This window comes from Elephantulus edwardii, unplaced genomic scaffold, assembly GCF_000299155.1.
Source record: "Elephantulus edwardii isolate Elephantulus edwardi_28Jun2011 unplaced genomic scaffold, EleEdw1.0 scaffold00006, whole genome shotgun sequence".
Taxonomy (NCBI): Eukaryota; Metazoa; Chordata; class Mammalia; order Macroscelidea; family Macroscelididae; genus Elephantulus; species Elephantulus edwardii.
This window is the reverse complement of record NW_006399756.1, coordinates 7,037,063-7,053,305: the sequence shown is the minus strand read 5'-3', so window position 1 is coordinate 7,053,305 and position 16,243 is coordinate 7,037,063. Positions and strand designations below refer to the sequence as shown.

Here is a 16,243-nt window from a genome sequence, read left to right as displayed (position 1 = left end):
ACACAGTGCGACTTCCAACTAGTGAAACACAGTGGCTAAGCTAAAGATGAAAGGAAAACCAGCCAGGACGCTCACAGCTGAATGGCACAGAGGTGAGAGCTGGAATCGAGAGAGAGAGAGAGAGATTGCCAAGCCAGAAAAACAGCACATTTGGCTAAGAAAGGGGTCCGGGCTAATCACTCAGCTCACGCAGGGTCTGCCAGGACCTCAGCCCAAGCCTGCTCTTGAGTCTTTCAGGAAGTCCCATAGAAGGACGCTGACCACCAACTTCTCCTCGGAGAACAGTAAGGAGGGGCCAGAATGCAGCGGACGGAGGAGGGATCCAGCGTGTGCAGCTATGGAGAAGCCAGAGCCCAGGATGCCAGTGTGGTGGCCACCAGTCAGGGGACGGAGGCTGAATGTGCCTCTGCCAGGCCTCGGGCTGCTGTGTGCCACTGGGTCAGAACCAGCTCACAGCTCAGCCTCCAGCAGGTTTTCAGAGGCAGTAAATCGCACAAAGGAGCCTGTCCACCCCTCTCGGGCAGCGCAGCTGGTGGACGTGAACTGCACTGTCTTCAGGGCTTTGGTGCGGCTTTTTACCATTAAGCCACCAGAACTCCTGGCCAGGCCTCCAGAAACCCACCCAACTAGATGGCCGTGGTTCTGTCCTCAGAGCATCTTCATTTTCTGTTCTCTTTTGATTTCCCTGCCCTGAAAGTCTCCCCTTTCTTTGGTAAATGATGAGAAAGGAGGTGAGGCTGGTCACACACCGGGCTGTGCCTTTCCTAACCTGTAATCTAGATGCTTGGACCCCTCAGGGCCTCCTCAGTGCACCCAGGCTCCTCCCAGTCTCAAGAGAGAAGGTTCTAGGGCACACACCTGGCGCCCTTCCCCTTCAGCAGCGGCCTACCGTCTCCTGGGAATAATACGCATGTTTCAGGCAAGCAGCGAGGCCTCATCTGCTCACCACTGCCTTGCAAAGCCTGCAACCTCTCAACTCAAAAAAGACTGGTGTACAATCAGTGAGGCTTGCAAGTCCTGGACAGCGCCCATATGGGGCTGTGACAGACTCAAGTCCATCTCCTCAAAATAGGTGTCAGCTCAGCTGGGCCATAATGCTCAGTACTATGGGCTTCTCCCCCATCCTGTGAGGTAATTATACAGTGTGCTGAAAATCCTCACCTCTGTGCAGGCATGACACCCACTTCCTAAACAACATGCCTCTAGAAACTCTATGAACTTTTGAGAAATGCTGCTTGTTATAGAAAGGCTTCAGGCCTTTTGTTCATACGGTTGCTGTGACTCATGCTCGACTCGAAGGCAACCAAGCCATGGTGGTTTAGTGGTAAGGAGCGGTGCTGTCAATCCAAAGGCACAAGGTTTGAATCCCCCAGATACTCTGCAGGAGAAAGGTGGGCAATCTCCTGCCTCTGAGAACCTGCTGCAGAGTCAGTCCCATGTGGACAGCAGCATTATGATAATGAGGCAGGATCGGTGGCAATTAGGTTAATGAGCAGGATGTCATCTACAGGATCAGGCTGCTTACGAGATAGAAATTTACTGTTACATATGAAAGAAAGGAAAAGCTGCTTTGAGATATGAAAGAAACCGAGCAGATACCAGAGGAACTGCAGTAACTCCCAGAAAGAAGAGCCTGGAGCAGAGCGTCTCCGTTAGACGCAGGTCCCTGTGTACTGAACCTCCAAGTCCCGGGAAAAGACAGATACCTAGACACACAGAGGAATTAGAGGCCTACAGATGGTGGAAAGAAGCAAAAATCTTCCTCTAGAGCTGAGAAAACCACTCCTTAGAACCAGCACCTTGAATTCAAGGCCCCCCAAGTGGAGCAAACGGCTGTGTTTATTAACACCATCCCCAGAGGTACCTGTGTTACTGCAGCGATCAATGACTGAGACATGCGTGTCCCCCAGGAGAGGGATTCGCATGCACCTGCAGCTCTTGATAAAGCTGGAGTTTCCTAACAGACAAGAGGAGCGAGCACACACAGGGTGGGGGGGCGCATGGTCAGTCTGGAGCGCTGTCCAGATTCTCAGCGTGAGGGGGGCTCCGTGGTAAACACCAACGTGCTCCTGTAACCAGGGGAGATGACTCGATTCGGCTTGAAATTACAAGCCTCTATGTCAGCTCCCTAGGGCTACAGTAACGTAATACCAGAAGGTGGCTTTACAGAAATGTCTTTCACCCAGGCTCTGGTGCTTAAGGTCTAAATCAGGGTGTTGGTAACATCGCTTCCTTTCTCGGCAGCTCTGGGAGCTTCTTGGTGACCTTACATGTCATCTGTCTCCCTTCACGTGGGAGTCTGCCTTGGTTACTTTTTGCAGTTCATGTAACAAAAACCCCACACTTGTTGTTAGGTGCTTTCAAGCTGAGTACATCTCACAGTGACCCTATGAAGAATGTGAACCTTGACCTCCCCTGAACCATGCTCACCATCTCTGCCACGTTCAAGCTCATTGTCACAGTCAGTCAACCCATCTTATGAGGGCCGTCCTGTTTGCTTGATGCTCTATCTATCCCAGCATGAAGCCTTTGCCCAAGGACTGCCCCCTCCCGACAATATACCCGCAGCATATGAGACAAAGACTCCCATCCCTACCTCTACCAAGCACCCTGATTGCACTCCCTCCAAGATGGATTCGTTTTTCTTTTGGTAGTCAACAAAACAGTCAATATTCTTCACCAACACCAAGTTCAAAGGCATCTATTCATCTGTCTTCCTTACTCAGCATCCAACTTTCACATGCACAGGAAGCAAGGACGCAGCAGGGCTTGGATAAAGCACACCTTAGTCTCTAAGTGGATCTCCTTGCACTCTGAAGAGGTCTCTGACGGTAGATTATTCCAAATGCAGCATATTTACTTTTTTTAATTTTTTGACTGCTTCTGCCATGAGTGCTGACTGTGAATCCAAATGAAATGAAGCAGCTAACAACTGACACAGATAAGGCCTAATTAGTATAGCAAACAAAACCCAAACAGGACCGGAGTTAGGGGCAAGGGTTAGGATCCTAACACGTATTCCCTCAAAAACTCAAACTCACTGCTATCAAGCCAGAACCAACTCAGAGCCAACTAATCAGTGGGTTCTCAGAGGTGTTAAATCACAGGGAGGAGACTGGAGAATTCCAACCACCGAGGAGGCACAGCCTTCAGTGTGCAGCGCAACTCCTGATGGACCCGTCACCAGAGTGTAGAGTTTAGGAGACGCAACTGAATCCATAATAGCCTTGAAAACTATGTGCTGTCAAGTCAGAACCGAGTCACAGCTGACCCTCCAGGAGGTGTTTGGAGGCAGTAAACCTCACAGGAGGAGAGGGCCCATCTTTTTTCTCGCAGAGAGGTGGTGGATTTGAACCATGCACCTTTTGGGTTGCAGTGCAGCTTCTCACACAGGCCACCAGAGCTCCCCGACAATGACTCCGGGACATAAGATTTCTCTGTTGTAAAAATCCTGTGTTTCATACAATCCTTCTTTTACATTGTGTGTCATGTAATCATTTACATATTCTCATTTTATACATTCAATTTTTTAAAATGAAATTATTTTATACTAGTTGACGTAAGGAAAAAAAGATTTCTTTGTTGTAGGCGAGTAACGGTCAAGTCAGTCCAACGAAATGTGATGCTAGGAACCAGCGACCTCCCACAGACAGCAGCTCTGTCTCACCTTCACATCTTTCAAAAGCCTGCAATCATCTTCTCCTGCCCTCATCTTACATCCATCAACAGAACAGACTGTTTATCACCTAGAAGCCAAATCAATCATCACTTCCCCAGAGGACATACCTTTCCCTACTCACTCTGGTGGTCCCAGCTCTCAGCCTAGACTTTCAACTACGGGCACGTACATGAGGCTGATGAACTTAATTCAGCTGTTCTGCTGTCTGCTTCTGAGCTAGGAGCCTTGAAATGCCGCTCCAGGGCTGCCCAGGGCCTGGTGTGGAAGGAACCCAGCTCCCAGCCAGTTCAGGCTGAGAAAGGAAAAGAAAGAGGCGAGTGAAGCACTTCTCATGTGTCTTCTGTCCCGGGCACTGACAATCCTTCTATGAATAGACAGGTCCAACCTGTCCTGGGGCCTGCAAGCTCTACCCACCTCGGGCGTTGGGGGCTGTTTGTGTTGCCTAGCCAGAGAAGGGAGGCCCAAGACCTTCAAAATCACAAAGCAGGGTCAGCTACTGAACGCTCAAACCATTTCACCATCCACCAACCTGCCCTGTGCGCCTGGCAAAGACGGTTATTGTTGCTATCTTTATCGCTCAGAGAAAGGACAATACGAGAAAAGTAAAAACAACGTGGGCTATGTTTAGCCTCTGCATTTTCCCGTCGCTCAGGGAACAGAAAATGATTTGCGGGGTCAGGTCACCAGACAAAGAAACAGGAACAGCAGCTCATGTCTAACGAGAGCCTTGAGAGCTGGGCCCTGACGTCCCGGCACAGAGATGGCCGGGGCAGAGCCCTGAGGAGAGGACTCGGCGGGCCTCACCACCCTCCTCCCACATGGCTCTGGAGCTTTGGACCCGCTGTCCACTGAGCAGTAATCCCCTGGTGTGGGAGAAGGGCATGGTCCAGGGTTCAAATCTCAGCTTCGCAAGTTAATTAATCTCACTGGGCCTCAGCTTCCTCGCCTCTGAAGTGGAGAGTAAACAGTAATAACCACCTTGCAGGTCACTGAGAGAATGAGTAAGGTTGAAAGGCAGGCTCTGAGGAAGGGCAGCTATGACTGTGAGGACGACCATTGCTGCAAGGTGCTCTGGGTGCCCGGCTCAGTATTCTGCCCCTAGTACCAGCATGGTGGCACCTGGCTGGGATGGCACGGTGGCACGCTCACGTTCTGCACTAGGGCTTCTCAGCGTGTCATCTACGGATCCTGTGAGAGCAGCCTGGGTGGGGGGGAGGGGACAAAACCCTAGGCCCCTCCTGTCTGCACAGGGGCAGGTCTCTCTGTTTTCACGGGCTCCACATTCCTCCAATGCAAATGCGCTGAGAGCTGCCACTCCAGACTAAACCCTGTCAGTGGCAGCGCACACCAGGAAGCTTCTGGAAGGCTGGGGAGCCTCAGAACATCCTTGAGAGCCATCTGTCTTAAGCATACTACAGAAAGGAGAACTCCCCAGAAGAACTGCTTCATCACTGACGTCCTTAGAAACGGGCTTCCTGTCAAGCTGGGCACGCTCGGGAAGGGGACAGACCCAGGAAAGTCTGTGAGGAGCGTGAGTTTGAGGGCCCGCAGGCTAAGCTGGAGTCAACTTGAAAGCAGTGTGCTGGTCACCCTTCCTGCCCACAGGAGGAACACCGCAGGCCATCTGCCGGGTCTGACAGCTGCACCTGGGCTTCGCAGGCTTGTTGGGCCGCCACACACGAGGACCGCTGCTCAGTCAGCAGTGCCTAACGCCTCTCTCTCCACTTTCCACCTGTCAAGATTCATCCAGAATTTCTCCACTTCCAGTCAAGCCTATCTTCACAAGCATGCCATTATAAACAAGTGTGGGTGCACCAGTATGTGTGTGACAGCGATGATCTAAGTGTACAGACATGAGTGTGAATGCGTGTGGAATGTACGAGTGTTTCCAGCTGAGGATGTACACATACGTGGAGTGTACGAGAAACTGGCTCTGGTATGCCTGAGCGCATATTTAAAGCATATGCACAAGTGAGAATGACCATGTAAACATGTATCCACATTATGGATCTGTGTGTGTTTGCCTGAAGTGTATTCACGCCCACGGGTACACGTGTGTGCGTGTATGTGTGAGATCATGACGGCATCTGTGCACAGACATATGTGCGGCAGTGCACATGGGAGGGTATGAAGGTGTGTGAATGTGTGCACTGAGTGGAGGTGCTCAAGTTCACAAGTGTGTGTGTGTGTGTAAGCAGTGCAGTGAAGTGTAAGCATATAGGGCCCTGTCTACACACAGGAGGAGAGCTACATAAACACCTGGTGGCCACCTCTCTCACGGCCAAGGTCCCTCCCAAAGCTGAAGCTCACTGACCAAGCTAGAAGCGTGTAGAAGCTGACCAGACAGGAGGGGCAGGAGCACCAGATGCCCCATGTGGACACTGGCACCTACTATGGAGACTCCGCCCCGTACCTGGGACAGAGGAGGGCAGAAGGCCCTGGGCGTTCCGAGGCTGGTGCTCAAAGGGAGAAAAGAGCAAAGCATGACTAGCATTTGACCTCACATATTCTTGTTTCTATTTCTGCCCTAGATTGTGAAGGAGAATTCACAGAGGCCCAGATCCTTGGGGACTGTCAGCCTTCTCATGCTGGAGAGAGACCTCCCAGCCCGGGGAGCTGGCCTCTGTGCTGTGCCTCTGGGCCTGCTCTCTCACACTGCCCCAGCATGGCGTGGTTTCCACAGTGACACAAAGAGGCGGGAGCCAAGGGGCTCATGGTCCCCATCCTGGGCCAGACCAGAGCCTCGGGCCCAGCCCTGGCTGGCTCACTGCTGGGCCTCAGCCCTGTCCACTGTGCTGACAGTAGAGACTGTCCCTCTGCTCGGAGACACGGGCCCTGCTGGCCAAGCTGCCAGTGAGATGCCCTGCATACACTGGGAAAGAGCCCGCCACTGCCCAGTTTATGGCATATGCTGGGGACCCTCACCCCATCCTCACCTCACTGAGGTAATGGCTTCTGGGGGGCGACAGGTCTCTCCTGCGGACACACCAGTTGTAGGTGGCAAAGGCCAAGGCCATACAATGAGGCTGGACCAGGCTGCCCTCTCTCCAAGTAGATAGGAACGGGGCTGTACACTGGGGTGACCATGGCCTTTTCTGTCCCTATTGCCATCTCATCCCCACCCACATTATGTCAGGTCATCAAGCCTGGGAGGCCTCTTTCTCCTTTGTTATGTGACCAACTATCATGGCAATTATGCTTTGTATCTATTTCCACTCTGTCCTTCATTCCAGAAATAGGCTGAAGTCGCCAGATGGTGCCAAGGACAGATGAAAACACCGTGTGCTGCCAGGCCCCGCCCTAGCAGAGTTTCCAGGCCCATAAGCCTACAGACTCAGACACATGGACTTCGCATTCTATCCTGTACCTGACAAAGAGCCGGCTTCTCAGAGGCAGCCTGGCCCAGGGATGCTGCCATTCGAGGCGGCCACCTTTGAGGGCTGAGCAGCTCTGCGCTTGGTGGTGTTCATTTGATCTCATCCACACGTTTGTTCCAGGAGATCTAAAATTCTCAACCTCCAAACAACGCATTTTTACACAAGGTTTGCAATCATGTTCCATATCCGGTGACACAAAGTGGCTGCCCCAGACCTATGGAGCCAACATTTCAGCTCCGGGGGATCCTGCAGGAGAGACAAGAAGTAGCCCAGCAGGTCTCCAAGACTACCATGTCTTTCTCCTCCAGTGGCTGGTGGCTTTGAACCACTGACCTTCTAAGTTAGCAGATGAACACTTTAATTACTTTGCCATCAGGACTCCTTACGAACTAATAATAGTCCCAAAATGACCAAATCTAAAAGTGAAGTCTCTTCACGCTCCAGGGCTTCACACAGCCAACTGGTCTACCCTGTGTAACCCACTCCAGAAGGTGGGTGCCCCACGGGAACAACCCTTTCATGTTCAAAGAAGATTTTAACAGCCAAGTAATTAAACAGCTGAGAATAAGGGCTTATCATTCAAAGGCGGACAAATCTGAGCTTGTGACACGAGAAGGACCGCTCGAATATTTTACAATTCCTTTTTTATACATAATGTATGATCCTTCTGCTCAACTTTCCTCTATGGTCCACGTCCGCGAAGTAATTTACATTAATAAATAATTTACTGCCATAACTCCTAAAGTAATTACGGGTTCCAATCCAGGTTTTTTTAGCATATGAATTGTTTTGTTCTCTGTCCATTGACTTGTCTTTACAAGACTTCTGCGCGTAGCCTTTTGGAATAATTGGTACCGCAGACGCTCTCTCACACGTGATTTGATTTCCAGGTCTTCTCCTTGCCTGAGCAGTGAGCAAAATGGAAATGTGAGTGCACATTGTCCTCCCCTCACAGAGCCATTTAATGACTGCAATTAGCCCAAGGGAGGGAGTGAAGCCTGCCCCTACCCCACCTGCCTTGCTTCACCAAGAGAGATTAAACTAGGGTGCACATCACCCCAGGTCAGCTGCAGCAGCAGCCCCAGCCCCCGGCAAATGTGGGGACCCCTGGGAGTTGTAGGGTGTCCACTATTCCCCCACTCACATCCAAGAGAAACCGAACACCAGGACCGGAGCCAGCTCCCTGGCCTGGCAGCTGATCTCGGGGCAGCCATGCCCAAGCAGCTGGCACCTGCTGAGAGCTGTGTCTTGGGCTGGGCACACGGTGACCGGTCAGTCTCCAGTGGCTGCTGCCCAGTGAGGCAGTTTACAGAGGATGTCCCAGCCCATGAGCAGAAGAAGAGCCAGGGCCAGACCAGACCAAGAAGAGGCTGTTTCCTGCGGTCACTGCTGGAGGGGGCACTGGCCCAGGCAGTTAGTCCTCTAACGAGGGGTACTGTTCTCAGGCAGGGCTGACACCCCGGTGAAGAGCATCTTAGTGAGGGCCCTGTTACAAGGCAGGGTGCCCCCAGGAGAAGCCCACTGGTACATGTGGCTGTGGAGTCCCAGCCCTGGGCAGCATGGGCATCTCTTTGAAGCCCTTATTCCTGAGCAGGGTAGGTGCCCAGTGAGGACTCCACCCAGGCATGGAGGGTGCCCAGGTAGGGACCCAATCCTGGCAGGGTGGGCATCCTGGTGTGGTCCAGCCCCAAGCAGACAGGCTGGCGGCCGTTCAGCACTCTCTGCCTGCCTCTCCTATATACAGCTTTGTAAATGAGCAAACACACTTTTCTGTACCAAGCTCCCAAACAGGATGGGCAGCACGGTGGGAGGACCTGAGAGCCAGCTCTTCCTCAGAGCTCCGAGTCCTTCGGGAAGGCCCCTCGCTGAGCGCCCACGACTACAGCGGCCGGGCTTCCCTCCGCACCGGGCAGGTCCGGCAGCAGCGAGCAGGCTCCTTCCTCTCTCACCACCTGCGCTTTCTGAGGGACAGTTTTGGAAATGGCTTCCAGTGAAGCCTTTGCGTGGAGCTAAGGAGCAGAGCCATGCAGATCGCAGGGCCAAGCGGCCCCCTGTTCTCACCGGCAAATTCCACTGACTTGGCCAGCACACTCATCCGCCTTCAGAGGTAAGGCGGCACCTTGGTGGAGCACCCCCTCCCCGGCCCTGGGGAGGCCCGAAGCCTTCAAGATAAGCACCAGGAGGCCAAGGAGGTCCTGTCATCTCCACAGAGGAGCAGAAACACGGAGATGAACTCTCACTGCCAGGGCGGAACTCCAAGTTCATGGCACAGAGTGGGGCCCCAAAGCCATGGTTCAGGGTTAAGTGGTCCAGGAGATAAGCAGAACCCTGGCAGGAGGATGAGGCTGGCGGGAGGCCTGGGGTGGGAGGACTGAGTGGGATGCACACGGCCTGGGTGCACAACCCTGTCCATCCCCACTAAGTGGGTGCTGCATCTGCAGAAGGAAACTGAAGGTCCGCAAGGTGGCACGATTTGCCCCAGGACCCCTGGTGTGGACACAGGTGGGTCCTTGCCTTAATGCAGGGGACGTAGGCCCCGCACTGGGCAGGCACATACTTGCTCTCTGTGCCAGCATGGCATTGACTGATCCCCAGGAGATGCTCGGTGAATAATTACCACCACATATCAGCCTTTATCAGCTGAGGAGGTTAACAGAAGGCAAGAGCAGTAGCTGAGGACAAGGGGGAACTCACAGACCCCACCACACGGGAGCCAGCTCTTCCCACCTCCCTTCCCATTGCCCTCTGAGAAGAGGAAGGCAGGCCCCGAGGAGGGAAATGCACATGGTCAAGGCCTTGAGGGCTGGAATGGATCATGCAGGCTGAGCTTGGAGCAGTGCTCAGTGCTCCCTTCCTGGGAGCCCAGGGACAGAGTGGGCCCTCCCGGGAGCCCAGCAAGAGTAGGGCCTCCTGGAAGCTCAGGTCAGCACGGACAGGCCCTTATGCAGACCCAGAACAGAAGCCCATCCTCCTAAAAGCTCAGGGCCAGAGTGGGGCCTCCTGGGAGCTCAGGGCAGGAGTGGACCGTCCTGAGAGTTCAGGCTGGAGTGCGGCCTCCTGGGGTAGGCGCAGCCCCACAGACAGCACGTGCTCTCACTCACAGGACAAGTATGAGGGGAGTAGCTCCCTGTGTGCTGCTGCTCACTCTTCCCAAGGGGCCTCTGATGTTCCTCCTCAGGGCTGACGGTCACCTGCAACACTGTCCCTAAGGACACTTCTGTGGCCCCTTGTCTGGATGTCAAAGGGTCTGGCCTAGGTTTCATCTGCACTGTAAGCTGTGCGTGTGGCCTCTGGAGCCCATGTTGAGCAACCTTACCTGGAAGGTGAGTCAGCAAGTTTCCAGAGGCTACACTCCATCCTCCCAGATGAGAGGCCCAAGGCTTCTCTGCAGATGAGGGTGCATCTGCCTCTCCGAGCGACTCCATCGCTCCCAACACTGTCTACCGCAAACCTACAGGAGCCCCACCTGATGTATCCAGGGCAGAGCCAAGGAAGCCTGCCCACCCACAATAAACACCAGACACCTTCCCCGCCCAGGGCAGCGCTGGGCCTCAGGCTGGGGCATGCGGGCGTGCGGGGCCCTGCTTCCTGAGCACAACAGCAGCAGAAGCCTCAACTCCCGAAGAGCTCAGGAAGCAGCAGGTGATGGGACAGGGTCAGGGCACCGCGGAGGGTTTGCTGTGTTAACGCTAAAGAGGTGAGGTTCCCCCAAGACCACAGCAACCCTGGGAAAGAGCCATCTACCTTCTCCCCACCCCCAGGCCCACTCTGACCTTCCCAGGCATCGGGTTCCCCAAGTGAACAGACAGCAGTCCCCACTGAGCACCCCTGGGGAAGTCCACAGGACGGGACACATGAGGAACTCACCCAAAGTGCGGCTGGACACTCAATGTGGTGACCAGCACCCCCTCAGTCACTATCCCTCCAGCCAGGGCCCTGAGCCTGAGGAGAGACCCCAAGACTGCCAGAAGGCAGGGGCTGGGAAAGAGGAAAGACGGTCTTCTGAGGGTCTCAGCAGGAAAACCAAATGTAGAAAACCCACCACCCGACTGACTTCTGATCTGACGGAGATATTACAGAAACCCCTCTAGCCAGGTGTCCCCCAAGGGAGACGGCCAGTCAGGGGGTCCTGCGTGACCTCACAGAGGAATGGCACGAGGAATAGTGACCATCATGCAAACTATGGGGCAACCAATATGGCAATCGGTGTTCTTCCTTTAGAAGGACAGCAATTCACAGCGGTTTGAAAACAGATGACCAAGAAAGCATGGTGACAACATGACAGAGGCTTCCAGAGGCCCCGCCCCCCCGCCAGCATCCCCCCAAGCCATCCTCAAGCACAGCCCTGAAGCAGATGAGCCGTACACACCTAGGTCACCGCTGATATGACAGCACATCGCAGGGCCCCTCTAGCCAACTACCAAACAGTTAAATTGTTAAATTACATTTGTTATGTCCACACAATGAGGTGCTATAAACTCATTAAAATTACTGGAAAGAACAATCTTCTCTGCTTAGAGACATGATGGGACTCACCACCAAAGTGACAGGGACCCACATACACACAGAGGCCACTGGGGAGAGCGCTCAGCATGGCCTCACAGTTCTGGTGTCACGCGCTGCCCACCCTGGACAGGGTGGTCTGACCACTCCATCGCTTTGACAGGTCTGCCCTTTGCATTGGTCCCGGCTTTTACCGGGTGCTGAGGAGCCCCGGGAAATGCTGACTTTATTATTTATATGATGGTAATATTATACACAAAAGCAGGAGTGACTCTGACCATGAAGCAGAAGAGACTAAAATGGACTCTGCCCTGATCCTGCCCAGTTCCTGGGGACCCCAGCCATGAGCACCCCAGGAGAGCCCCCTGGCTGCTCTGGTGGGCCCCCTGCGGGTCACCTAGGAGGCTCAGCCTCACTCGGTGAAGGCCTTGAGGACTGGACAGCAAACGACACACAGACGCCTCCGCTACTTACCCATCACTCCACATGAGAAAAGGGTAGGTCCTTGACTCATCTTCTCGGCCGTGCACTGAAAACAACCAGAAAAGCTATTCACTTCTTCAGGTCATGAAAATCCACCCCAGTCTCTATACTGGGCACTTGCTAAGGTCACCCCTCTAGGTGTGGCCGCCTCAGCCAGGGGACCCTGAAGCAGCAGCCTGAGGAAACAACATCTGCATGGAGTTGGGCTGGACCCCTGTCCAGTCTCCAGTGAGTTACAGGCTCATTAAGAGCATGGCTGTGAAAACATCCCCAGAAAGTCCCATGACTCCCTTCCCATGAGGGACATGAGGGGGTGGGAGTGCAAACCGAACAAACTACACAATGGGAGATGGGGACCTCCACGGTGGCAAGGATCTCCCCTGATGGCAGGAGAACTTGGAATGAGGCAGAGCCTAGGTCAATTCCCAGAGCCCTCTCTTCCAGAGGTGAGCACTTCTCTGAAGTGCGTGAGGTTGGTGGGAGCCCCATCCTGGCTCTTTAAGACCTGGAAGAAGGGTGGGGCTCACCGGGAACATCTGTCCCACCCAGATAAGAAGGTGGCACCAACTCCCCTGGTCCCCACCCAAGGAGGCCCGGAAGTGCCGTCCTGGCCTACCAGGGAAAGAGAGGGAAGTCTCCTGGGCCTGAAGGACACTCCCATGGAGCAGAGGAGCCCATGAGCACACAGACACCCACACGGGGGGAGAAGGGGCTCTGAAGGGTGGGGGCGATCAGGGCTGGCTTCCAGGAGGAAGAGAGGAGCCCACCCTGCTGTGCAAGGCAGAGGATGCCACTCCAATGCCTTCTGTTTGGTTAACAGCAATCCTAGGCGATCAGAAGAGATGGCGCTCCTGGGCCCAACTGCCATTTAAACACCCACCAACACTGTCCTTTTGGAAATACCCGGGGAAAAATTCAACCAGCTGTTCCCGCTTCCCTCTGAGCTGGCTGCGTGCGGAAAGCCCACTGGTGGCTACCATGTGAAGCAGTGATAAGCCCCGCGCCACTAGGGCCCAGCAGCACCGTCCAGCCAGGACTGTGGCCATGCAGCGGACAAGTGCCTCGGGAGGGATGCAGACGGCATTCAGGCTGAGCCCACTGACCAGGAAGCCGGCATCCAGACACCCTGGGGGACTCCCCTCACCCTGAGTGTCTGCCATAGCGGGGGTGGGGATGCCACAGCCTCAGCCGAGGCTGGGAAAGCAGAAGGGAAGACGAGGTGTGTGGCTGGCTCGGGGATTCACTAACAAAAGCAGGAAGCAGCCCAGCGCTGGCAGACAGGGCTGATGCTGTCCTGGTTTTTCCTGCTGCTGACCAGTGGGCTGCATGAATATAGGCATGTGAGCAGGAGGCCACCGCTGAGCGAAAGATGTCACTCCTCCATCGTCCCCACTTAGCTGATCTACACCACCGCGCTGGGGGCCGTCCTAGCCCTCCAGGTCCAGGAGGCATTTCTTCATTCACTTGTTCTCTCGCCCTCGCTCCTCACTCTGGGTGACCAGTGCACAGCTCCTTGCTCGCCCCTGACCATTCCCCACTGTCTGCTGTCCACCCACAGAATGGCCTCCTATTCCCAGGTTGTGGGCTCTCTCTCTCCCTCACCACTCCAATGTCAGACCACCACTCTCCCCTCTGAGAGCCTGACCCCTGTGCTGTGGCCCTATCCCCCACCCAGAAGCCACTCTCATCCTGAACAGAGAGGAGGCCTCACTGAACACTCACGTCCACTGTGGGGCACCTTCAGGAATGGACACGTTGCCTAGATTACACCGTGGGGCCTGAGAATGTTCAGTCCCTAGATGCCCACAGACACAAGTCACACACACCCAGGAGAAATGTCTGCAGGGAGATCTACTCCCGCTGGGAAGTGCAGGGAGACACCTATTCTTCCGTGTGGTGTCTGGAACATAAGAGCCTCCTTAGAATGCTGGGTCCTAGAACACGGGGTCCTTCTTAGGATGTGGGGTCCTGCCTAGAACCGGGATCTTTTGTAGACAAAGTAAATGCTAGAAACCACATGGAGTCTGGGGCAGCAGACCGAGTAGAGAAGCAGCCATCACTCAAACACGGACACAGTCACAGCAACCAAGAGACATGCTCCTGCACCGCCACCAGCCACGACTAGCACAGCCCTGGTCCAGGCATGCTGACGGAGCCCGTGGACTCGGCCTGCTGTGCCCTTCTGTCCTTCCAATGGCCTGGGGCACTGCGGCACAGTACTCTCACTTCTGCTCCAGAGGGATCAAGGGATCAGCCTCCAGACCGAGCTGGCAAGGGAGACCCAGGCCAAGAGGAATACGCCATGTTAAAAAGAGCAAGATCGCTCAGGCGTGTGGGAAGAAGAGGCCCAGCTTCCCAGCTGCGAGGCAGAGGCTCCTGATGGTGAGAGGAGACACGAGGCCCAGCCCCACAGCGCTGGGCAAAAGTTCCCAAGGACAGCGAGAGACAAGGGGCCCAGCTCTGGAGTGGCAAGGCCAACAGGCCTGGAGGCCCTTAGCATGTGTCCACCCAAGATCATAGCCAGTCTCAGGGACACACTCGGAAAACTGAAGTAGGACAGACCTGTAGCTGGCCAGGGGCTCTGGTCAGGATTGCTGAGCTCCAAGTGCCAGCTCAGGGTACCCAACAGGACGTCTGTGAGGACCTTAAAGCATAGGCCACGGATGCCAGGATTGTCACGGTCACCAAATATCAAGATAAAGGAAGTGGCCTAACCTGGGTGCCCTCCTCTATCAGGGGCACAAGTACCTGACCTGCCCACTTAGAAAACAGCCCAAGTTGACTCTGACTCCCGGTGACCTCAGAAGACAGGGCAGAGCTGCCCCACGGGGGGCAATCTCTACAGAGCACACTCTGCCGTGGGAGGGCTGGTGGGTTCGGGCCTTCTAGCTCTAGGCTTCCCTCCACCTTAGAGCGTCTGCTAAGATGACTGGTGGTCACTGTGGGAAGACTCTGGAGGCCTGAGCCCTGAGCTGCCACTGATGGGAGTGATCCAGGCTTGGCCCCTTTGTATCCACTCCCCAGAGGGGCCATCAGGCCTGGCAGGGAGAGGAGAAAAGAGGACAACCCACCAGCCTGCTCACAGGCAGGTAGAGGGGTGTACTGGGTCACCCTTCTGAGTGACTGTCCGGCAGCAACAGCTCAATTAGCATAACCAGGAAGCAGTGCTGAGCCGAGGCCGGAAGATCTGGGACCCGAGCAGGAACCGGACACTGTGTAAGGCTGGGGCAGGCACAGTCTCACGGGTGACAGGCTCACAGCAAGAAGAAAGTGCACAGCGGGGGCAGCCCTTTCCTTCACTCTGGAGTGGGGACAGACCAACTGCCAATTTTGTTTTTGAAAATAAAGAAGAGAAACACGCACCCAGAGGGCGAGGAAGGAGAGCTTTCTCCATCCAGGCCGCACACAACCATGGCTTCTCCACTCTAAGTGACCCTATGCTTCCAGGGGCCTGAGTGACCATCCCGCAGGGGAACCTCACTGGGCCTCTGGGCCTGTCACTCCAGGTGGCTGTGGAGACCCAGTCCCAACCTTCCAAATCATGCCTTCTTTTTTAATCTCAGCCCCCCCTGTTTGATTAGAAAACAAAAGAGGAATTAATTCTTGGCCTTTCCTGTTGTTATCTTGATGGCATGTGTGAGGGTGATGTTAGCTGTTTAGGAAGTGATGTGAGGCCCGTCCACTTCCTCTGTGCCTCTGCCGGCTGCTCAGGTCACATGACATCCTCTCAGGGATGTCACCAGGAGATCAAGACGAATGGGGTCTTTCTTGGATTGTTTATATTGTGCATCTCATTCAGGGCTGGGGAGCCTTGAGGTATGGGGGTCTTAAGTCCCATAGTGGGTCCCAAGTGACAGAGCAAACAGGGCCTGTCCTGGGTGGAGCTGGGCACCATGAGCTGAAACTTCCTGCTGGCTGCATGGCAGACACTGTCAGATCCCTGCCCAGCGGGCACAAGACGGCGCTGTCTATAAAATACTCTAGCACCACAACAAGATAAAGGAGAATAATCCAATTGAACAATGGGCACAGGATATGAACAGACACTTCACCAAGGAAGACATTCAGATGGCCAACAAACACATGAAGAAATGTTCAAAATCCCTAGCTAGCCCTGAGAGAGATGCAAATCAAGACAACCATGAGATATCATCTCACTCCAGTAAGACTAGCAAAATTTAACAGAACAGCAAGCAACAAA

At 54.4% G+C, this 16,243-nt stretch overlaps 1 protein-coding gene across 1 annotated transcript in view; it reads right to left on the bottom strand.

The window, feature by feature from the left end:
- Positions 1 to 16,243, bottom strand: part of FAM53B (family with sequence similarity 53, member B) — a 78,298-nt gene that overhangs the window by 36,885 nt on the left and 25,170 nt on the right. The window contains exon 7 of the mRNA XM_006880137.1: positions 12,034 to 12,088. Coding sequence (XP_006880199.1) covers positions 12,034 to 12,088 — 55 coding nt within the window. The remainder of the gene's footprint in view (positions 1 to 12,033; positions 12,089 to 16,243) is intronic.